General features: G+C 40.3%; 3 protein-coding genes across 8 annotated transcripts in view; 2 read left to right on the plus strand and 1 right to left on the minus strand.

The window, feature by feature from the left end:
- Positions 1 to 10482: 10482 nt before the first annotated feature.
- On the plus strand, positions 10483 to 13395 carry LOC125768794 (mitochondrial potassium channel ATP-binding subunit). The gene is made up of 4 exons (XM_049436911.1): positions 10483 to 10908; positions 10986 to 11355; positions 11424 to 11521; positions 11590 to 13395. The coding sequence occupies exons 1-4, from the start codon at positions 10853 to 10855 to the stop codon at positions 13220 to 13222; spliced, it is 2157 nt and encodes a 718-aa protein (XP_049292868.1). The 5' UTR covers positions 10483 to 10852; the 3' UTR covers positions 13223 to 13395.
- Positions 13347 to 14834, minus strand: LOC125768799 (zinc finger protein 84-like). Its single transcript, XM_049436918.1, has 2 exons — positions 14236 to 14834; positions 13347 to 14170 (listed from the first exon to the last, which is right to left on the minus strand). Exons 1-2 carry the CDS (start codon positions 14642 to 14644, stop codon positions 13482 to 13484), a joined length of 1098 nt encoding a protein of 365 aa, XP_049292875.1. The 5' UTR covers positions 14645 to 14834; the 3' UTR covers positions 13347 to 13481.
- Positions 14835 to 15048: 214 nt separating this feature from the next.
- Positions 15049 to 22817, plus strand: part of LOC125768792 (tyrosine-protein kinase Src42A) — a 92940-nt gene continuing 85171 nt past the window's right edge. Inside the window, exons 1-2 of one of the 6 annotated variants that reach the window (XM_049436905.1) lie at positions 15049 to 15295; positions 17109 to 17864. In XM_049436905.1, the coding sequence (XP_049292862.1) occupies positions 17592 to 17864 (273 nt within the window). In that variant the 5' untranslated portion in view covers positions 15049 to 15295; positions 17109 to 17591. Of the gene's footprint in view, positions 15296 to 16441; positions 16458 to 17108; positions 17865 to 22817 lie in introns of those variants that run through there. The other 5 variants (XM_049436906.1, XM_049436903.1, XM_049436904.1 and 2 more) reach the window with 5 other exon arrangements.

Genomic DNA, 22817 nt, shown 5'->3' on the forward strand with positions numbered 1-22817 from the left:
AATTGTGATGTTCCGGATTCATGGAATTCGTCAGACATGGAAAATGTCAGACAACAACAGTGTTGAACAATGAACAACAATGAACAATGCATGTGCTGTCGGTGTGTTGAATAAAGGTGTACATGTGGTGTAATTTTGTCGCCCAAAATGAACCACCAATTGGCTTAATAAAACTTTTGGAAGTAAATAATATATTTTCAAATTTTGTGTAATTGTAGAATGGAATTGTACCAATAGAAGATATCGTGGAAAATATTGTATCTATAACAAAAATATTTCTTAAAATAAAATGAAACATTTAACAAAACGCCTGGCATGGCATAATGGCACAACATTAGCATGAGAATGCTGTAGGAAAGCACATAAGTAGCTCGATCAATAAATCTCAATATACCATCATACCGTCGCCCGCAGCTGTCGGATGAAACTGTAGAACATTTGGCGTAGAACTTTTCATCAAAGCACCGTAAAGGATTAGTACAGTAAAACTGCTTTCTACGCACAAATGTTTCATCACGTTTCGAGGATGGAACCACAGCGTTAACAAAAAAAACAAGAAAGCAAAAGCAACACACCCAACCACGTATAAGCCGTTCTAAGCCACAACCGCACACTGACGCGAACCGCATGGCTTTGTTATACCACCCAGTGCGTTTAAACCCAGCTAAAAACCAACTCTTCCCAAAAATGGAGATAGAGCCCCAAACCAACGTCCCTCCACACACCACGCACTTCGATGAAAAACGCTTTCAAATTGTCACCAGCGGTCCGAAGGGAGGTCTTCACCGTAACGCATTTCTGAGTAAGTAAGCACACTGGTCCCCATATCCCTAAGGGGGGGGGGGGGATGAGGAGGCCTTTCCAGGGTATGGGCGTACCGAAAGCATTATTAAAATTTCATCGGGATCATGTGCTGAAAATATTCATTACAATTTATGATTATTTTCCAATTCGCGCAAATAGAAAAGTTGATAGGTTTTTCGGTACGGGCGGGCACTGTTAGATGAATAATGGAGCAAAAGCAGACCACCCGTGAATGTCAGGAAGCGTCCAGTGCGTCCGTCCACGGGTATCCCGCTGAAAGTTTTCAAACACTGCAGCACAACCCGGGCGTCCGCTGTTTCATAAAATCGGTCCATTGGGAGCATCGATTCAGCAGCCGGCGTTCAAGCGTTTGGTGCTGATTGTGCTCGTTTTTCTTTCTTTTTTTGTGTCGGAAAGTAACGTACTAGTTTGAGGGATTTTTTTGTCTCTCTACTACTACGAACACTTGATTGGTAAAAGCTAAACAAAATGCTAATATTCGGGAACAAAAAATGACGGATTTTTCGTGCAGCGTATGCAATCTGCAGTAGTTGTGTGCAAGCTGCATATCAATGGCGTAATGCAAATTTTGAAACGTAAGCAAGAAAAAGGACGTTTTTTTCCTGTTTACTAGTTTTAAATGTTGAAATGTTTGAACAAATACGTAACAAATTACGAGTGTTGCAATCAATCGTTATGTAAATTGCAATCTGTTTACTTTTAGGTTGCTTAACAAATTTTTATTAATTTTGGTTTTATTTTGTGAAAAAAATAAATTTTTTAAAATTGTCAAAAATGCACAAAAATGTTGATCAAAGTTAATTTTTAAAGTGTCACAGTATGCAATTTAAACTGACATAAATATTAAAATCACTTGAAATACGAAAAGAGTGATGTTTAGTTTTCTCTTCCTATTTATGATATTAACTTCCCAGCACAGGAATGCGATAAACTCGCGTTGAGCTTTAGGACTCGAGTATCAAACATCGACCAAAGGTGAGAGAAGATAGAAAGTAAACTAACTAAAACGCAGCCAAACGAAATAGAAAGACTTACCTTCACATAACTCCCTTTCGTTTACATGTTACCTTGGCACACATTTTTTTCTTCTTCTGTGTTTATCTGTTTTTTCTTTGATAATATTTTTGGGGTTTTCCGCCGAACTTTATTTTTCTTACTTACTAATTCCAACGATATTTCGTGCAAATTCTTAATCTCTTTTTTCCAACAGATTCCTTGTATTTCCTGTATTTTTTGTACTTTATTCATCTTTATCCTTACTTTATCTGCATGCTCTTACAGGAGCAAACGAGACAGATACAGACGCTTAACAACGCTCTTCCTCTTCACTAGATCGTGAAGTAATAGGATAGCGATAAGTCTAATCTTTAAACTTTTTTTCCCTCTCGTTGGGTCTACTGAGAACAGATGAGTCCTTAATAAGTTCTAAGAGTTCCATCTCAGAGAGACTTTTCGTCTTCGAAGAAACTAAAAATATATTGAAAATGAATAGACTGTCAAAAATGATCATCTTACAGAAACTTTCCATCTTCGGGAGGTTGAAGCTTGTAGCGACTTCACTGTAATTTCATTGGGAATTTTTATCTAAATTCCTTCTTTGACACATCATTGGATGTAACCAATTGCAAATAATTCAGCATAGTTATTCAGGCATCAAATAAAGTTTTGATAGCAGAGTGTAAAACGAGTTGAATTTATCAAAACATAGTAGGACTTCTCGACCATCTGGTTTCTTATGATGCTTGTTTAACTATAAATAATTTTACTATCTCGTAACGTTTTAAGTATGACCCAGGACTGGAGCTTTAATGATTTATGTTTCAGTGGTACATTCGTTTCAAATAACGTTCCAGCAAATGGTAAGAGTAGCTAAAGCGAACAATAAACAAAAACTCGGCACTAAAAGCAATAAAGGTTACCAATATAAAATTAAATCTCCCGACACCACTGATGACACTCATCGTTTTGAACGTTCCAGTGCCAGTGCCCAACCATCCTTTCAATTAGTGAACTTTTCATGATTGAGGTTAGTGTTGAAAAACGGTCTCCAACGGTCGGCACAGTCAGCAATGCTGAACATGTTTGTTTAACCATCCCCAAACCCCACCGCCTATCGACATGGTCGAAAAGCCCATGTAAGCCCAGTCCCAACCAACCAATACACATGCGACACACGCGCAGACAATACGGTACGCTAAATGCATACATATTCCGAACTTTCAACCGACCTACTTCATTACGGGAAAATTATCGCCCTTCTGCAGAGCCAACCATACTGATGCGGACCACCTTCCATCTCGCCAACTTCACGTCTTTTAATTCACCCGCCCCAAAAAGTCAACCATCGAGCCAACTTTATAATTGACACGTTATTGCCCTAACCTCAAAACCTGTTCAAGCCGACCGATCATGCGTTTCCTTCCGCCTGTTTCCATTGGAAGGGAGGGAAGGGTGAAGAGGCGGGATGGTTTGGTACCACTCCACGAGCGTCGTAATATATTGTCACATTATAATATCTATCGTTTCGCCGGAAAATTACGATCCCGGTGCGTCCGTACCACGTTGCTGAAGGCATTCGGTCGCACAGATTTCCTCGGTGTTACCTCCCGTGGGAGGTGAAACCATCCTACGTCCATCGTGCTATGAACGCTAGTTGGTTACCACACCGAAGGTTTGCCTCTTTGCCGCCCCCGTATGCCATTCAATCACAGCGCTCCAAACCCTCCAATCGTACTCACACACACACACACGCACGCATACTTAACCCCACCCGAGCGTAGTTTCTTCGTGAACCGAACCGGCGTGATTGTGGTCCCAGTTTGCGCCAATGATAAACGGCTTTCTCAACATTTTTGCCTCAACCTTTTCCCCCCACGCGGGTGGTTGTGCCTAGCAAGATGAGAAAATTGTCATCAGTCAGCCGGTTGGTCCCCGCACGCTTACAATGGTTGCGTTGCTTTTCGCCCGTACTTCCGCTTTCCGCCGTAATGGACACTGTGATGGAGACGCCTGGTGGTTCACAACAGCCCATGGAGACGCCCGGTGGTTCACGTGTGTGCACGATGGAGACGCCCGGTTGCTGGTGTATCCGTATGGAGAAAGACCGTTTGTACGCGCCCAGAAGCTGGATGAGTGGGCAAGTCATTTTCCGAATAATCATCTACCAGCAGGATACGCGCTAGAATCCATTGAACAAAACTAGAGCAACATCAGTGCAGCAAAGGGGCGGCCGGCTTTCCGTCTTTACGCTTGACGAGTCATGATGCTACTACAGACTGGTCGATTCATTTTCTTTCGCTAGTGAACATCAAACGAGTGTGTGTGTGTGTGTGTTAGTCTTGTGATGGTTTGGCCACATCATATCCTGTCTTGGAAGCGTTGGCGGTATTACCATTATTTTCCACTTTATAGCGCTACTGCCTAGGTTACATTTTTTCGAAAGTCAACGAACGGCACATTCATCTTTTCGATGAATTTCCTGCAACAACTAAACCACACATCGAGCACTTTCACTTCCGTTTCGGAGAGCTTCCGGTTGGGGAGGAGTGGAAGGTGGAAAAACCACAACAACGGTGGCAATGTTGCAGAGGCACACCGGCACAATGCCAGATTTTTTTTTTTTTTTAGATTCTCTTCACTAACATTTCCCACTGCTGATGCTACAATCTTCTTTCCAGCGCGCACACGGCCACCATTATGGTCAATACCAATCGATGGCCAAGTCGTACTAATGGGCGAACACTTACTAACGAGCAGGATTATTACGCTCTTAATAAATATAAATGACTTTCTGGTGAAGCACGACTTTTAATGCCGCACTGTACTCTACACTTGAAGAATTTCTACGGAAGATTCATTTGCTTTCTTTTTTGTTGATGCTCAAAATCCCATGATAAATGATAATATCTTACGTGAGTGCGTTTCTGAGCGTAGTTGAAAAGAAACGAGAAAGAAAAGCTTGCAAGTAGTTGTTCACAACCACTGCATTAAATATAATTAAATTGTTTCAGGATGAGAACGCTAATGAAGGCCATTTGTAAGGTAATTAAAAAATTTAAATTGCTTGAAATGAATGAATCCTTTAAAAGAATTATTTTTTTTTAATTTGTAAATAATGATGACGGTTTTTCTGTATATTTTTTATATATTTTTATTTAAGTCATATTGTTAAAAACTTCTTTTTTTTAATTCATCTTTTGAGAACAAGACTAAACAATCTTTTATTTTCTTTATGCAAAAACGAACCGATATTTTTTTCAAACGACGTACAAAATCAGCTGTGTAAAAGCATAAAACTTATCTATGCTTTTTCCAGCGCACGCGTTTGGTTGCACGGCACCTTACAATTTCCTCCAACCCAAAAACTCATTCATAGTGTGCTAATGCAACCGAGCAAATAGTGAATCAAATCGAAAGAGTGAGAAAGAGAGACAAAGAGAGAGAGAGAGAGAGAGAGAGAGAACACACTTTCCCAGCACCTGCCGGACCGCTAGAATCAACGCAGCAACATAACTTTTACCCCGAACACCGGTATGCTGGGATTGTTACTGATAAAAAGGATTCATCCGAGACCGGGTGGATCGGTTTTCTATGTCCAGCAGTCCTGCGGAACATGGGTTACAACTTTATTGTCACTTTGTAGTTACGCGGCGCGGTATGCTCGATGTGGTAGCAAAGTTGCCGTTGAGTGACACGCTTTCTAACACACCTCACGGGACAGTTTTATCGGGCGGTTTAGTAGTTCTTTTGCGTACAAGATTGTTACTTGTTCATCTTGTTCTGTTGTACTTGTTACTTTTTCTTTGCCTTTGTGTTGTAAGTGTGTACATTATTTGCCTTTGTGAATGAATTGTGTTGGATCGTTTCAATTTAAGTTCGCTTTCTACTATTTTTCTTGGGTTTAAATAAACATTAATTTTATTTGAATTAAACAAAAAAGAGTTTTTTGAAATAAAACAGAGTTACTAATTAAATCATTGCTCTAATGCATTTTCCATTTCATTGCTAGACATCAGTCGATGACAGAAGACCGAAGGCATCAACAATTTTTAAACCTTTTGTATTCCCATATAAGAAAATTTTAAATAATATGATTCGAATATGATACGAATGATTAATTTATTATTATATGTATTTAATGTGTTTATATTAGTGAGTTTTTACATAAAAGCATATTTTTATTAGCGTCGGAATTTACAATAACGTGGAGAAAGTGGATGCTGTTTGCACGGAACATAGGAGAAAGTATAACTTCATTTTGCAGGCCCATTTAATAAGGAAAAATAACAAAAAAAATCCTTTGATAATGAAAGATGGTGACCCTTGCCTTAAGAATAACGCATAGCTAGAGTCATATACAGGTACAGAAAAAAGAAGGATATAAAATTGTCCATCTGTAACATTTAAAAAAATATGTCAGTAGTTATTCTTTGGCTTTACTTATTTCCTTTCCTAGTCACAACTGTCACAATTGTGTACCATGTACTGATAATTTGTTAGTGAAGGAAAATTTCTAGGGATTTTTCTTGGGTTATTCGACGACACAGGAATGGTTTTAATTTATTTTGTATAGAAACTATTGTTTTTTTTAAAGTTTAGCTAAGTTTTACAGAAGTGTTATTGAAGTGATGTTTCTTGAGTTTTCTGTATAACAGTTTTTTATTTGCCTTTTTTAAGCATCAGCTGTAACTGTACTAACGGAGGACACCATTTTCGAATTCTATTTCGAAGGAGTATTTTTTTAGGTGTGTGCGAGCGTATAGAGAAGAAGATGAATCGTGAACTAGCTGAGCTGTTTGGCAGTGTAAATATCCTGACGGTTGCTAAAGCCATGCCACATCAGGAAGGTGCTCGTCAGCGACAAAAATTAAAACAAAACAAAAATAAATTAAAAATTTAAGTAACAACTAAAATTAGCAATTATTGGATTAGCAGTAATTTACACCACACCGATACAAAAATGATCTTGGGAATTTTTAATTATGCAGAAGAACAAAACAGAAGACTTAATACTGATAAAAAAGTTGTACAATAAAAATATAGTTTTTTTATCTCTTACAAAAAAATTGCTGAAATCATAATAATGCAATGTGGGAACGGAATTCCACTTCATTCAAAACAGTAATATTTCTATAAAGAAAAAGAAAAAACGGACAACGAATGAAAAATATCGTAACAGAAACCGATTCCGTCACATCGTTTAAAAAAATCCCAATAACACAATACACACGGTGAAGGATTTTTATTTATTAACATATTTCTACCGAAACAAACAGAAAAAATCTATCATTTTTTTAAACCTTAAATACCATTATCATATGAAGCACACTTGTGCACTAATTTCGAACGTGAAATTTTACTCTACACATCGACCATAAAATAATCGTTATAAAATAATCCACCAATCAGCACCGTACATTGTCGGGATGGGCCCGACACATTCCACTGTTCGCACGCGGAAACATTTGAATGATCGTTATTAAATCATTGTAGCCTGAAATTGCCGATCCGTATTACAAAAATGTATGACACAGCCAGTGCAATACGGAGAGGACACAAAAAATCACCCTCTGCTTTGCAGCTGATATTTGTATGAGGCATATAAAATAGGGGAAACAAAAAAAAACACACTCTACTCCAATGAACACACTACAACAAAATGCAAAATATTGAACTGATTGCATTAAACAAAAAAATCAAGCTGCCGCTACTAACTAACCGAAGTGCAGACTGATCGGAAATGGAAGCATACATACACACACAGACACACCGACTAACAGACACAAATATTGGTACCATGTGATCATGAATTTGCCAACCTACCCAAAATCGAACTCAAGCTGCGTCGCATGTGTTTGGGGCCGCAACCCTTGAATAAGAAAAAGGACGAAAAAAAAACTACCCCCAAACCGGCAAACGCACACACACACGCACGCACCGGTTTGTATTGTGTCCGCATTCTCTGCAAAATCGGAAAATATGTCAATTTGAAATGTATTATGAATATTTTCATATCATTTCATGCGTATCGAAATTGTTTGCTCGCGTACGCGTGACGCGTTCCCGGTACGGTTGGACACTCTGCTGAGGTGTGTTTTCTTTCTCTACCTTTCTCTTTTTGTTGCTCTGCCTGCCATCCTTCAGCTGCTGAATGAATAAAAAAAACCCCCCGAAAGCAGCAGCAATACTACCGCCAGAATCGATACGCTTACCCTCGGTTCGGTTTGGCCGTAGGCCCCGTGGGAAAAGTTCTCTATTTAAATGCATTCCAAAACTATGTGCAAATGTGCCTGCCTGCCTAGTGTGCCGGTGTGGTTTTCTGGATGTAGGATGTAGGCAAACGGCTTTTGTGCCGTATTTGTGCGAAACATTTGCGTCCCTTCAGGGTAGCGCGCTGCGACCAACCGCAAAAGGCCGTGTGTCAACGTGCGGTTCCATACCACACAACCCATGAACCTACAAAACTAACATATAAACATGGGAAAAATTCGACCCACCAATTCCCCTCGTTCCAAACCGGGGTGGAAAGGCAATGAAGTCAGGAATTGCATTCAACTATTTCTGGCTAGATTGAAACGCATCGCCCCCATGCGTATGGTTCGATGTGTGTGTTTGTGGTGGGGTGTGTTCTTTAAATGTTCTCCTCCCACAATGCCAGACACGGGGTGCACAGTCCCAACGGACTACACTCATAATGCAGACCAAACCACACACACACACACACAGTGCAGCGTTCGAATTTCCCATGGGAGATAATATTTCTATCCCAAGCCAAGCCTGCCACATTCACTCCTTTTGCTTACCACTTTGCCGGAAAGCCCATCGTCCAGCAGCAAGTATTTGTATGGTGGTACTGGTGCATCGGAACGGTATGTATGTCCAGACTGTGGCACTGTGGAGTACACAAACCGTTGACCAGGATTTTTGCGGGTTTTGGTGCACCATGTGAAGTTATGGGAATTTATTTAATTTTCAAAAGATATTTTTTGCAAAAAAAAATCCTTCAGCCAGTTCCCACTTATTACCCCCGGTGTGCCAGTCACCAAGGGGAACGCATTGAGCAATTGAATTTGAATATTTTGTGTGCCTTAGGCGTTGTATCGTCAACAACCTGCAACCATATGGAGAATGTGTCAGCCTGTGGACGGGATGCAGTTCTAGTTGTAATTGTATGCAGTTTGCACATTCCACATGCTATTGAATTTGGGTGTTTCAATTACAATAAAAGAAAACTATTGCAAACAATGCATATTGAATTATGTTGCAACGGGGGTGTTTTTTTAGAAATTTAAAAATTTTAGGCGTAATGATTGTGTTCTTGTTGAAACTATTGCACTGAATAAAAAACAGGGGATCGCGCATTTTTCGTGCTCCTCGAACTTTCATGCGCGTCGATCTCGATAAATTGTTGTTGATTAATATAAGCGTGTAATATATGATGAATTAAGATTTTTTTAAAGTTATATTTTCTTTTGTTCCACAGATTCCTGATTTGTTACGAAAGTACTTTGAAATTGGAACTTTAAACACGTCTTTTCCATAAACAGTAGGATGCAATTACAAGAGAATTACGATATTGTATACTGTGTACAAATATATGCCCACAAATTCATCAAAGATCGCTTCAAAAATGGTGTATGGCTATCAAACAGCATACCGAAAATGAATCAATGATGTGATCTTTACCTTGTGGAAAATTCTAAAAAAATAATGAGATAATAAAAGTTTTATTCTATTTTTTTTTAATTTAATTTATGCAGACATATGCAGCAATACGGCCACGATTCGTTCTAGGTTGGGCAGAAAGATAATGATCAACTTAACTAGGGCAACAAAATATCTCAAGATTCTTTTTAGACAAATGTCGAGATGGGCCATCAGGGATGGAACTATGCGAAAGTTCTACTATATATCAAAACAGAGGTTGATAAATAACGATGATTTAAATCACTTTAGTTTTCAGCAATCAAACTGGAGATTAAAGAGATAAAAATTAAACCAATGGCGATAAAAATGGTAACAGAAACAAAACCAATGATCGTGTCATTAATGTAATATAAAATATCAATTATTGCCTTTTTTCGAGTAAAGATCATAATTGATAATAGTACTGAGAAACGCGTATAATTGTCAACTAGTCATTCCACAACCTGAGAATTTGTTTGTCTATATGGTAACGGTATCTCTGTCCAAAACAGACCTCAGCAAGAAGACGCTCAACAGAATGATTGGGTCTTGAGTTGTGGAGAAGGATCCTGTAGAATGAGATCCTGTGCAAAAGTAGATATGTTATGTTTTACTATTAAGGATAATATGACTGCTATTAAGTATTAAGACAAATATGATATCAATATTACTAATATGAGTACCTGTTTTAGTCACTATTAAGCAGTTAATAATATGATTGCCACCATAGATCAGCCACAGAATGCTCTAGTTCTAGTAAAAAAAGTTGATACAGCACTGTATTACATAGAATAGCTCAAAATTGGTTTTTAATCATCAGACGCATTTTCCATGTATTATCCAATCGTTCGTTGTGTTGAAAAAAAGTTAAAAGTGTGAATATTTAAAATATTCAATAAATAAAACTTCTCTCATGTATGTATTGCAGTCGCGTAAGCATTTGATCAACCAGCATTCCCACCATCAACCAGCATAATCTTAATGAAAAGCGTCGATTGCATCGTCATGACATATCACGAATATTTTCATAAATAAACGGAACTTTCAACTGATTTGTATTTGAATTTACAAATCAAATTCGCCCCAGCATAGCCCTGCATTCTTTCCGTGTCACACGATATGACCGATGCGAATACGCAGTGTATCATTTTTGACAGTCAGCTGTTGTTTACACCGGTTCTTCTGACATGTATATGGGAAGAAACATCAAAAAAGAAAACATCAAAACAGTCTACGCAATATTGTGCACTTTTTTCTACCGATACGACAAGAAGTATCATTGCGAGGAAGCAATCGGTAGCTTTCGAGCTACGCCGGAAGTGATTTTGTGGACGCTGTGAGCATGTTTAAGTTGTTACTGTCCCCACATCGACAAAGCTGCTGGCAGGGATTGTTACGGTTAGTAGCTGATACCAGTGGCACAGTACGGGATTGCATAACCTCAACCCTGGTTCCATTTTTTCCCCCGATTCTAGATCTTCCCCATACAGTGTGGATAGTAAGCATGTACTGGTACGAAAAGCGATTCAATCGTTCGGTACCGGACGGTCCGGATTACTGCAACCTTTTCGCAACACTACCCAGCGTGCCGTGCGCCATTCGCATACGGTTACAAAAACGGGCAGCCAAGTTGGTGGTCGACTGATAAAAGTGCTGCTTGGTGGAACTGCAATAAGTTTCACACTTGGCTATCAGTACCGAAAGCTGTTTGTGCACTGTGAAGCGTCCGTAAATCGGTTGGCCGGTCAGCGAAGTGTGCTGGACGATGGGACGGTGCGGTTCGATTGGTGGAAATTTTGGCGCTACCTGAAGCATCATTTAGGAAAGCTGATTGGTGCAGTTTTGGTGAGGAATTTAAGCAAACACAACGAGTAATTTGTTGTAACCTTTTATAACCTTTTTTTGAATTACAGGCTGCTCTCGCCGTAGCGTATTTCAACATTCAAATACCAAATCTGCTTGGTGTGATCGTAAACAAGCTTGCCCGTTACGCTGGAAGTAGCCTGAAGGAGTAAGTATTATTCACTGAAACATAGCGCATCATAAAAATAAGGAACTCATCCATTTCTCTGCCTGTAGTATTAACACTGCAAGCTTCTTTCGCGACATGCGAGGTCCAGCACTGCAGCTGTTTGCGATGTATTTGGCCCAGTCTGGGTTCACCTTCCTGTACATTCTACTGCTCAGCCAGATCGGTGAACAGATGGCAGCCACCATACGGCAGGATTTGTTCAAGCAAATCATCATACAGGATCTGGAATTTTTCGACCACAACCGTACGGGCGAACTGGTAAACCGCCTGACGGCGGATGTACAAGATTTTAAATCCAGCTTTAAGCAGTGCATTTCGCAAGGATTGAGAAGCTTTGCCCAGCTCGTCGGTGGAGGCATTTCGCTGTTCTGGATTTCGCCCCAGTTGGCCAGCATTGCGCTCGTATCGGTTCCATTAGCGGTCGGAATGTTTTCCCTGCTCGGCCGTTCATTGCGCCATCTAAGCAAAAAGTCCCAGGCCCAGTCAGAACGGGCTACCTCGGTGAGTGAGGAAGCGCTGTCGAACATACGGACAGTGCGAGCCAGTGCTAGCGAGTACAGCGAGGTGGAACTGTTCCGTGCCGAGACGGAAAAGTCGGCCGTGATCTCTCAGCAGCTTGGAGCGGGAATTGCCGTATTTCAGGCGCTAAGCAACCTGTGCCTTAACGGAATGGTACTGACCACGCTGCTTCTCGGTGGTCACTTTATGTCGGCAAATTCCATCAGTGCCGGTGATTTGATGGCCTTCCTGGTGGCGGCCCAAGGTGTGCAGCGTTCACTCGCCCAAGGTTCCATTCTGCTCGGTTCGGTAATTCGTGGCATGACGGCCGGTGCTCGTGTGTTTGAGTTTCTTAGCCTAGAACCAAGGGTGGACTTGAAGCATGGGTTAATCATCCCGGAGAGCAATTTGCAAGGAGAAATACGTTTCGAAGCAGTACAGTTCGTGTATCCGACTCGACCCAACCAGCGGGTGCTGAAGGATTTCAATCTTGTGCTTCGTCCCGGTCAAACGGTGGCACTGGTCGGAGCTAGTGGCAGTGGAAAATCTACCGTCGCCGCACTGCTGGAACGTTTCTACGAACCGACGGCGGGTCGCATTACGATAGATGGTTACGAGTTGGGCCACCTTTCACCCAGCTGGCTACGGGGCGAGCTTATCGGCTTTATCGAACAGCAGCCCGTACTGTTCGGCACAACCATTTACGAAAACATTCGCTACGGTCGACCGAATGCTACCCGGGAAGAGGTGATGGAAGCTGCAAAAATGTCCCAATCGCACGAGTTCGTTAGCCGGTTGCCGGACGGGTACGATACGATGGTGGGTGAGCGTGGAATTCAACTGAGCGGTGGCCAGCGGCAAAGGATTGCAATAGCGCGAGCGTTACTAAAGCAACCGACGATTCTTATTCTGGATGAAGCGACCAGCGCACTCGATGCGGCTAGTGAAGCGGTCGTACAGAGTGCGCTCGATGCGGCCGTACTCGATCGAACGACGCTGATCATTGCACACCGGTTGTCAACGATTCGTAATGCGGACGTGATCGTGGTGCTGGACCAGGGCCAGATTGTTGAGGTGGGCACACATGACAGTTTGATAAGGGCGCAGGGTTACTATTACGAGCTGGTGAAGCAACAGGAACGACAACAGCGACAAGAGCAAGATTCGCGGTCATATGGATAAAGTAGAGAAATCCTTTGGGAAGAATCGTGTCTGTTACGTTGGTTTAGGGATTTAGTTGTTACGAAGAAATTCATCAAGCTAGGGGCTTAGAAAATTGGTCTGCAAAGCTACACAAAAAAGACAATTAATGAAAATAAAGCAATTTAGGGGCTATTTATTCAGTGGAAAAATAACCTTTTACCAATTCATTTTTGGTATCGAGTAAATAACAGTTTTACGCTCGCTGCAGAAGCTTTATTTCGTGCAACAAACTTTAAGTTCATTCACCACTTAGCTCCATTTGTTCATGGTTCGCTTGATGACTAACGAGCGAACGTTTATTAGCGTAAGATTTCTCACACCATTCGCATTTGTACAAGCGAACTAAGCTAACGTTTCCACCACCGGGTGGATGCTTTCGGGCCATGTGTTTCTTCAAACAACGTGCCAATATCTTCACGTTACACACCGGACAGCTTTTCACCGTGTGATCTCGCTGATGATCGACCAGGTGAGGTTTCGACACGAACGATTTATCGCACTGATCGCATTGAAATGCATGTCGCTCGGAGAGTGACACGTTGGCTGAATGTTTTCGAGCGATGTGCATGTTTAGCGAGCGCAGTTTTATAACCTGTTTGCAAATCGGACACTCTTTCGTTTGATGGTTGCGCTGATGATCGATAAGAAGCGTTTTGCAGTGGAAAATCTTCTCGCATTGATCACATTTGTACAGTCGCTTGTCGGGCAGTACATCTGTTTTCGGGTGGTTTAGTGCGATATGTTCCTTCAGGTAGCGGACTATGACCGTTTTCTTGCAAACCGGACACTCTTCCAGCCGATGGTTTCGTCGATGATTGCTCAGCTGGCGGGTGTTAAAGAATGATAACTCACAGTAGTCACACTTGAAGGGTAGCTTTTTATTCTCCTGCAAACGTTCCATATTTGTTGCAGCTGTTATGCGTCGATCTACAAAGTAAACAGATTTTATAAAGCTTTTTTGTAAAAGTGAATTAATGGCAACAAAAACTTACCTTCATGAATGGAAGATATATTTGCGCCTTGTATCTTTTGTTCCACAGAAGTGTCATCGTTTGAAATATATTCCAATTTTACTTGCACATGTTCACCTAGGGAGGACACGATCGTCGTTTCGCCTATTTCAATTTCGTCAACAAACGAGTAGTCCATCGTATCCTCTTCTGTATCTGCATTTGTTGCAAACTCGTAAGGAACATCTTCTGTGTTTGTACTGTTTAGCTGCGATTGATTTTCTTTTTTTATTTGCATGTGTGGTATGATTCCGGTACTATCTAACCCAATGCTACCGTTTCGTGCGTTTTCAATCTTTATTGTTGTAGCAAAGTGCATCGGATTTGCCTCATACCGTACCGGAGGTGAATTTATCCAGCTTGCCGTACCAGACTGTGGTTGAGTCTGCATTTTGATGTATTCCTCACAAATGAACAGATTTTCTCGATTAAACCATTTACTGTACTGAGCCTTAATTACAGAATCAACCAATAAAATCCAATATGAAAATAATTAACAAGTTTCTACGCCGATTTTCTCTACGAGAATGTATGTAGGAACGTATGTTTACAAATATTCAGTAATGACAGCTGTTCCGTGCAGTACTAGAGCGGGTCAAATATTTAAAAACGAAACGGTGTTTCTTTTCAATTTGTTCGAAGAAACTAAAGCAGGTTTTTTGGAAGAAAATTTTCAAGAGCGAAAAAAATTACGGAATTAGTACTTTCCAATAAAATAATCGTTCGTTTTACGCCAATTCCAATAGAAAAATTTCGATTATCTATTTAAAGCTACACAACACCCCACTATAAACTGCCCACAAACAGTTGACATTTTTGCATGACACAATCCTACCGAACCAACGCACACACGCATACAAAAAGCAATCAGTAAACACAAAACCAGACCAAACAGGTCAAAAGAAAATCAGCAGCCCAGCGGAACAGCGTGCGGTGCAAACGTGAGCAAAATTCACAAAGAGAATAGAAAACAACACCAATTGGTGGGCGCGCCGTGCAATTTCGTGAACGAGGTAAAAGAAATCAATCAAGTTTATCATTGGTGCGTTTTTTAAAATGGTATATCATTGAGTGCGTAACATCGTCGCTTCCCCGTGGCTTCCAGAATTGAATCCAATTTTGACAGGGAGCTGTGCGTGTGGATCGCGATATGATGGGCCGCGGTCGCCCAAATATTTCCCATTTGGGGTGGTGACATGAAGTGAATGAAAAAAAAAATCCCTTTTCTTATGTATTGTGTGTGAAAGTGCATGGTTATGATTGCGAGTTGGTCAATAATTGCCAACGCTCATCGTTGTTTTTCACTAATGCTACACGGCTCTCAGTTCTGTGGTGAAAGGCCAAAGAAAACCTGTCCCGTGCGTGCGTGTGAAAATCTTCCCGGTAGTGTTGCCCCAAAAAGGGGACTGAATGTTGTCCAACATCCGGGCTACTTGTGGGTGACTTCGGTCTGACCATGTGCGCTAGTTTTAATTCAATAAAGTGCATTTACGTGTTTATGTTTCGGTGCAGAAGAAATTAGTTGATTCGAGGTTCTGTAAAGTGACCAAAAAAAAAAGGTTTAGCCACGACACAACGACGAGAAAGGGGGCACATAGAGCGTACAGTAGCTGTAAAATGGTGTGTGTGGGTGCATATGTGTGAATTGCAAGATTGCAGGGTTAGTCATACTGAAACTTCATGAAGTTTAAAAAACGATCTATAAATCAAAGTTCCAAATAGAAACAAGAGAAATTTAACAATAATTAATTCCGATTAAGTTGTTTAATTATACACATATGCATATTTTTCATTTAACTATTGCTATTCATTCAATAATTGAAGACAGCATACACCACCCCTGCAAAGCAATCGATTGAATCATGCAACTGTGTGTGCGTGCCGGCTAGGAAGCGTTCAGCTGTGTGAGTGAGGTGTATGTGTTTGGGGTGCGTGATTGCAGCAGCAGCAGCAACAGCAGCAAAAGGCAACCAGGAGTAGATTCCCTTTTTTTCTACTCCGCACAGCACACACAGGAGCGGAAAGGAACGCTCTCGCTTTATCCAAAATACAGTGTCGGTAGTGTGTGATACGGCATCACGAGTAGACAAGTGGCTGTAGGAAAAGGATGCATTTTTTGCATTCCTCAGCGTACAATAAATCATAGTTTTCTATTGTGTTTTTAATGCTTACTGTTCTGTGCGTGCGTTTGCGTGAGTCTGTGTGTATGTGTGGTACACGATAAGCATAAGTTTTTGGCAGTGAATATAAGCAGTGCTGCTGGTGCAGCTTTTGTACAAGGACGCGACAGTCACAAAACATAGGAAATTTCATGAGTCAAGTGAAACACACAGCACGAGTGGTTGTTTTTTTTTCTTATTTTTTGGCATCATTTTTGGAACAAACAAAAAGTTAAGAATTTTCATTAAAACAGAAAGTTTTGTGTTTTTAGTTAGCCTTCGATTGTTTTGCTTTCGGAAGCTGCATTTAAGGTGTGTGAAAATTTCGAGGTCATTCGCGGGAGAACCTGTATCGTTTTGCTGGTACTCTCTTGTTCTCTGAATCAATGAGATTTTGATTAGCAAAACAGTCGGATGCTGATACACAAATCTACAGACCATTTTCGAGTGAGTCAAAGCAACAAACATCAAGTTTGTGCTTACTTTGATGGACGAAATGACAATCAAAATCCTCTGCACGTGTGTGAGTGTATTAAAAGTGGTGAAGAATTTCCAAAATAATAGACCAAACACACCCACCCACTCTTGTCCGGTGTAACGGGGGCGTTCTTCTCGACCTCGCCCAGGTGTGAATCAAGCTACTTAATTTTTGTGTTAAATTATTTAAAGAAAATGTTAAATATCTTCCATTTCCAGCAGTAGAGGCGCTCCTCTGTGTGTGAAATGTAATTGTGTGTCAACTGGTTGTGCGCGGGTGTATGTTGTGATGCGTAGTGAACCATGCAGCCATAAACTTGGCCGTGGTAAATGTTTCCAAAAGAAAGCAAAAACCAACAAATAAAAACGTGCTTTCAATGTTTTGTACCGTAGCTCTAGCCAACAGTGGTTGAAATGGCAGTGTCGTAGTATCACCGCATTGATAGTGCTGTGAAGAAAGTGTTAAAAAAGAGTGTGCGGAGCGTAAAGAAACCCAAAACCAATAAAAAGGTTAAGAAAAAGCTTTTAATGAGCTGGTAAATAAAGTGAAACTAAGGTGGAATTTGTTTGTGAGTGGAAAAAAAGCTATCCAAGTAGGCTACACGTGTGGTGATAGGAAAATCAGGGAATAAACGAAACCATCCCGGTTTGTGTGGTAAAGTGTGTCCGTAAGGGTTTTTTGGTGATTTTGCTACATTAACAATGGGCAATTGCTTCAGCAGTACGGCAAAGGCCGATCCGAAAGATCCGATCGGTCCCGGACCGATCGATAGTGAGCCGGTGCTGGCTGGGAATCCGGTGGCGACACCACCACAGGAAGCAATCCGTCAGCCAATGCCGGCCCTGCCCGATCCGGGCAACGATTCAATCAGTACGGCCAAAATCTTCGTCGCACTGTACGACTACGATGCGCGCACGGACGAGGATCTTAGCTTCCGCAAGGGCGAACATTTGGAGATTCTTAACGATACTCAGGTAAGTTGTTGCCCTGGGGTGGGGAGGGAGAACAAGATATCCCGTGGGAATTGAACCGATGGACTTGAAAGGACCACACGAGAAGATCATCATGATCGTTCTGTTGAATAAAAAGCCTTAATGTGTGCAGGATCGAATAAAAAACCTCGCACACGGAAGTTTCCTTGAGATGGATGGACGTGGAAGGACCCGTGTTGAGAAGGAAGCCTCTGAAGTGAACCAATCTCTCGTCGTTGCTCTGCGCAACACAATGTTGTGATTTGAGTGAAAGGAAACGAAACTCCCAAGGGAACGGTGGAATGATGAAAGTGGAAGAATGCGATCGTAAAGAAATGAACCGAAAGAGGAATAAACAAATACCCACACACGCACACGAAAATACCTGTTGTCCACACGGGAAAAAGGGAGTGAAGCATAAGTCAAGAATGTTTTTCATCTCAAATTATCCCGCAAGCATTAAAAGCAACAAATACACGAAGAAATGAAAAGTTGTATTTGAAACGCCGTCTGTGTGTAAAAGCACGGATCTTAGGGTGGGAACTGAAATTTTGGGCTTTTTCAACGGTGGTAGTGAATAGAACACAATCCCAAAAACGCACACACACACACGCACAAACTGGCAAGACAATAATCTGCGCCATTAAGGTCCACCAGCGGGTATACGCGCGGTTAATGTGCTCGTTTGTTCTATCGTCTTTGTTGTTTTCCGGCGTCGTTTTCCATTCGGAACCCTTAATGCGATTGATCATGATGGACACGATCAGAGCTTCGTGATTAAGCCAAGCAAACACAACGACAGCACTGTAAGCTCACATAAACATAGGCAGCGTTGCATATGTTTATGTTTTTGGGTGTTGTTTTAGTTGGTTTCGGTAATCTGAAACTTTGGCGGAATGATTGGGCTTGGGGTTGGCTTTGCAGAGAGCTGTAACGAAATCCGTGTCGAACGTTGGTGTAAGGTCGAGTGTTTGGAACCTTTAATAGTTGGGTTTTTTTGCTCTTTTCCGTTGTTTCATTATTACTTGTTTTTTGGTCACAAATCGCTCGTTGAAATCACCACCTAATTTCATTTTTGTCACAAAAAATAGCATTTATGAGGGTTTAAATTTTTGTTTGTACAAATTATTTCATGATTTGATGACAACATTTTCATTTTTAAATAATTAGGCAATACATAAGAACATCTGACAAGAGGTAGATAAATCAAAGTTCTTTTGAACTTTTTGTTCCAATGAATTTCTTGTAATACAGGAAAATGCAAATGATAAGATGCGGAGGATCCACTTTAGCGAATCACCCAAAATTGTTATGGAATTGCGTGCCATTGATATGGAATGTCAAACAAGCGGGCTGTTTACATGTGGTAGAATTGAAGAGTTGAGATTAAAAAAAATTAAATGAAATTTGATACAAATGTATTCCAAAACAGGGACTACAAATTATTATTAACAATAAACAATAGCAACAAGCTTAGTTTTCATCAATTTGAAGCTGGAAATTAAAAAAAAAACTAACAGTGTAACGAACAAACGATCACACGTACCGTGCATAAGAAGAAAATCGTATGAATCTGACATTCCATATCAATTGCACGGGATTCCTTATCAATTTGGGGTGATTCGCTAAAGATAAATATTTCATATTCGCTTGCCCAGTAGGCTCTCCGCATCTTATCATTTGTATTTCCCTGTAAATGTTAGATATTGTTGGCTTTTTAATTAAGCAATAGATCTTTAATAACAATTACTATCAGATATTTCAACGACCAAAATTCCTCTCCAGTGTGGTTGCGTAAGAAAATGTGATGAAAGTGCTCCTGTCAATGTGGAAATGCCTTTTGAAAGTTCTCGTTGTCCACATGTAAACATCATAAAATGAAACGAATGCACATTGTGCAACTGGAACCCGACCCAATCCCGCATCGTATCGCATGTAAATAATTTGTCTATCATCGTCTCGACCGATCGTAATACAGACAAAACAGTTGAGAGAACGGCTAACCGGAGAAGCCGGAACCCCGATCAAGCAGTCAACGTTAACGACGATGTAATATGCAATGGTTTACCCGCGGGTGCCATCTGGTTCCGCTTCGGAGGTTAATTTTATCCCAAAGGCGTCGTCCGATCTCGCAACTTTGATCACTGGCAATCGGGTCGACCATGTTGGCCTGCATTAATAGCCAAATGCGAATGGAAGAACGAGAACTCTAACAGGAGGGACTTTCAAACCTCATTAGGGATGAAGAACGATAGGCTGACTGTTTTCTTTTTCATTCGGACGGAATGGGTGGAATGTTCTATAATGAGGGTCGGATGTGGCTCTTGATCGACCACATTCCATTCGATACTGATGATGGTGATGAGCATATTTTCGTTGTATGGTTATGTTGCGGTGTTTACATCATGATGTGAAATAGAGATAGAAAATATATATACGTATTGCCCTAGAATACACCATTAACGAGGATTCCAGAGATTAGCGTATCTAGAATTTACACGTACGTCGAATCCAGGAGCATAATTCAATGTTATAAACCCTGCTTTACTTATTTGATTTGAATGAATTAATATCGCAATCCATGCGATTTTTGTAACAAATTAAAAAAACAGATTATTCGTGCTCATCACGACTCAGCGATCGCCGGATAAGCGGATAACACGGATAACAGGTGTACATTCTTTTGTTAATTATGTTTTGCATTTGAAACTGTCATTTCCAAATTTGAAACTGTCATTTCCGAGATGCACGGATAATCCGACATCCCGGATGAATGTCATCTGGATACACGATATTCGAACCTTTTTTTATTATTTGCTTCAATTCTGTACAAATATTTTTTTAAAAATCAATCTAAGTTTTAATGTTTTTATGTTGTAACAAGAATATCTATTTCGCAAGAGTAGCAATAAATAGATATTCACTTTTTTATGTTGTTCGAATCGATGTTTTCTCTTCGTTTTGTTTGCTTCTTGGCAAATGTTTTGTAAATATTTACTATTCACTTGTTGCTCAACATATCAGCTTCTTCTGCCAATTGCATCGAATGGTTGGAAAGGGAAAGTTTTCCATCCAACGGAGTCCCACGTGCCGAGCTGATATGTTGTTTTCAATTTGGTTACGGTTGAATGCGAATCTGTGATAAACTATCGGCTGTGGCTGGTGTTCAGTTGCAAACTCAGAGCAAACTGTCTCCTGCAATACCTGTCGACTGATAACGCGTTGATGCAGCTCGTATAATCGCATTGATGCATAGTGCGTTTTGGTTTGTTAATGATTTTTTTTTTCGTTGTTGATTTTCTCACCTCTCCCTTTATCTTGTCCTGATAGGACGCTGACCGTTTTCTTTTATCGGTTTTTTTGTGTGTGCCAAAACCCTGGTGTTGCCAACTACGGGGGTTCACGACAGGTGGCGCCAATTACGAGGCGAAGGCATTTCGCGCGGACTTACTCCAATCGACCACGTCAAAGCATCACTGACTGGGGCAGTCCATTAACATTATTAGTAACTAATGGTTCGAAGCTGAGGCAGAAGAGTGTTTCTTTTTTTTGCTGGGTCTTTCTTTTCATCTGTGAAATGAAAAGTGTTGCAGATTGAATCGAGGTAGTTTTACATCTTTCTGATGATTCGCTTTCATACCCATTTTGTCTTTTTTCTCTCGTTGCTGTACGGCCGAAAACTAACTTCGTTCCATCTGCGTGTTGAGTGTGATCGAAAGTGAATGTGGGTTGTGAGCTTTCCTGCAACGTTTACGATCCTCTGATTGGTTGGGCATATTGCTGACAAGATGACATGAGTTATTTATTTTTGAACAATTCTATTAAATAATCTCCTGCCAAGGGTCAGCAAAATTTAAATATTTCTCTATATCCAGTCATTTAAAACAGAGTACAAGAGTGGCAAAAAAGGATTCAAATCTGTTACTCTTTTTTGTAATTCATGAAAAAATAATACAATAAAATAATAATATAATAAAATAAAATAATTTGACTCTACGTTAACTAGTTACTCATTGTTTTGGAATGTCAAAAACTCAATAAGACTGAATAAATTTGTTTTGTTACTCCATTTTGCGTTTAAATTATTTTATTGGAGTTATAAGTTATTGTAGATTAGATTTAAAAAAATAAATGTTTTATTCGCTTCACTCTTGTATTAGTCGAAAGAGAGAGACAGAGAGAGATAAATAGAGAGAGAAAGAGAGAGAGAGTCATTAGTCGGCGCAGCCTGAGTAAAAGCGTGAAATAGTAGTGAAAAGATTCATAAAAAACATCGTGCTGTTTTAGGTTTATCTGGGTGAGAAGTTAATTGTAATGGGAGTCACATTGACTAAATTAAAAATCATAAAAAAATGCTTTTTTTAATTTCATAAATTTTGCTCATAATTTATATTAAGGATCCTGAACACTATTAGATACTAATTTCCAATGATCCGCGAGGCCTGATCGATGCTTCCGAAAGAGAACACAGCAAACGTTTCGTGAGGCTTTTCGTCCAATTTAGAGCCCAGCTGTTTAGCAAAATTAACTTGTTACACTTTGTTGATAGTACCAGTGTAGCGGATAGGCTTTTTAGCTACGGCAAAACCGAATCTCGAAAGGCACACACTAATTTGAAGGCAATTCATCCGTGACCAAACAAAAACTCATTTTCGTCCGTGGCATAGTTTGGTGACAAGCAACTAGGTGCGTTCATCAGACCATGAACATAACAAACAAGAAATTGAAATAGTTAAAGTAAAAAAACATCGTTTCACTTACTATTGTTGTTGTTTACTACCTTTTTTGCTCTTTGCTGTTTCGTTTACTAATGTTCTTGCATGTGTTGGGCAAATTATTTTTTTATTTTCATGTTCGATGATTTGAGACATTTACAAACATTTCATAGTTACACATTTGCTTTTTTGAATAAAATTTATACAAAGTATATTTCTATATTTAGTAAAATGTCTGACT

The sequence above is a fragment of the Anopheles funestus genome, chromosome 3RL (genome assembly GCF_943734845.2).
Source record: "Anopheles funestus chromosome 3RL, idAnoFuneDA-416_04, whole genome shotgun sequence".
In the NCBI taxonomy this organism is placed as follows: domain Eukaryota; kingdom Metazoa; phylum Arthropoda; class Insecta; order Diptera; family Culicidae; genus Anopheles; species Anopheles funestus.

What these genes read in the sequence shown, in the direction of transcription:
- LOC125768794 (XM_049436911.1), top strand. Translation starts at nt 10,853, where the DNA reads ATGTTTAAGTTGTTACTGTCCCCACATCGACAAAGCTGCTGGCAGGGA. An exon ending in TGCTGGCAGGGATTGTTACG is followed by an intron (nt 10,909 to 10,985) that starts GTTAGTAGCTGA and finishes CCCCGATTCTAG; the next exon opens with ATCTTCCCCATACAGTGTGG. An exon ending in GCTGGAAGTAGCCTGAAGGA is followed by an intron (nt 11,522 to 11,589) that starts GTAAGTATTATT and finishes CTCTGCCTGTAG; the next exon opens with TATTAACACTGCAAGCTTCT.
- LOC125768799 (XM_049436918.1), bottom strand. Translation starts at nt 14,644, where the DNA reads ATGCAGACTCAACCACAGTCTGGTACGGCAAGCTGGATAAATTCACCT. An exon ending in TATATCTTCCATTCATGAAG is followed by an intron (nt 14,171 to 14,235) that starts GTAAGTTTTTGT and finishes TTTACTTTGTAG; the next exon opens with ATCGACGCATAACAGCTGCA.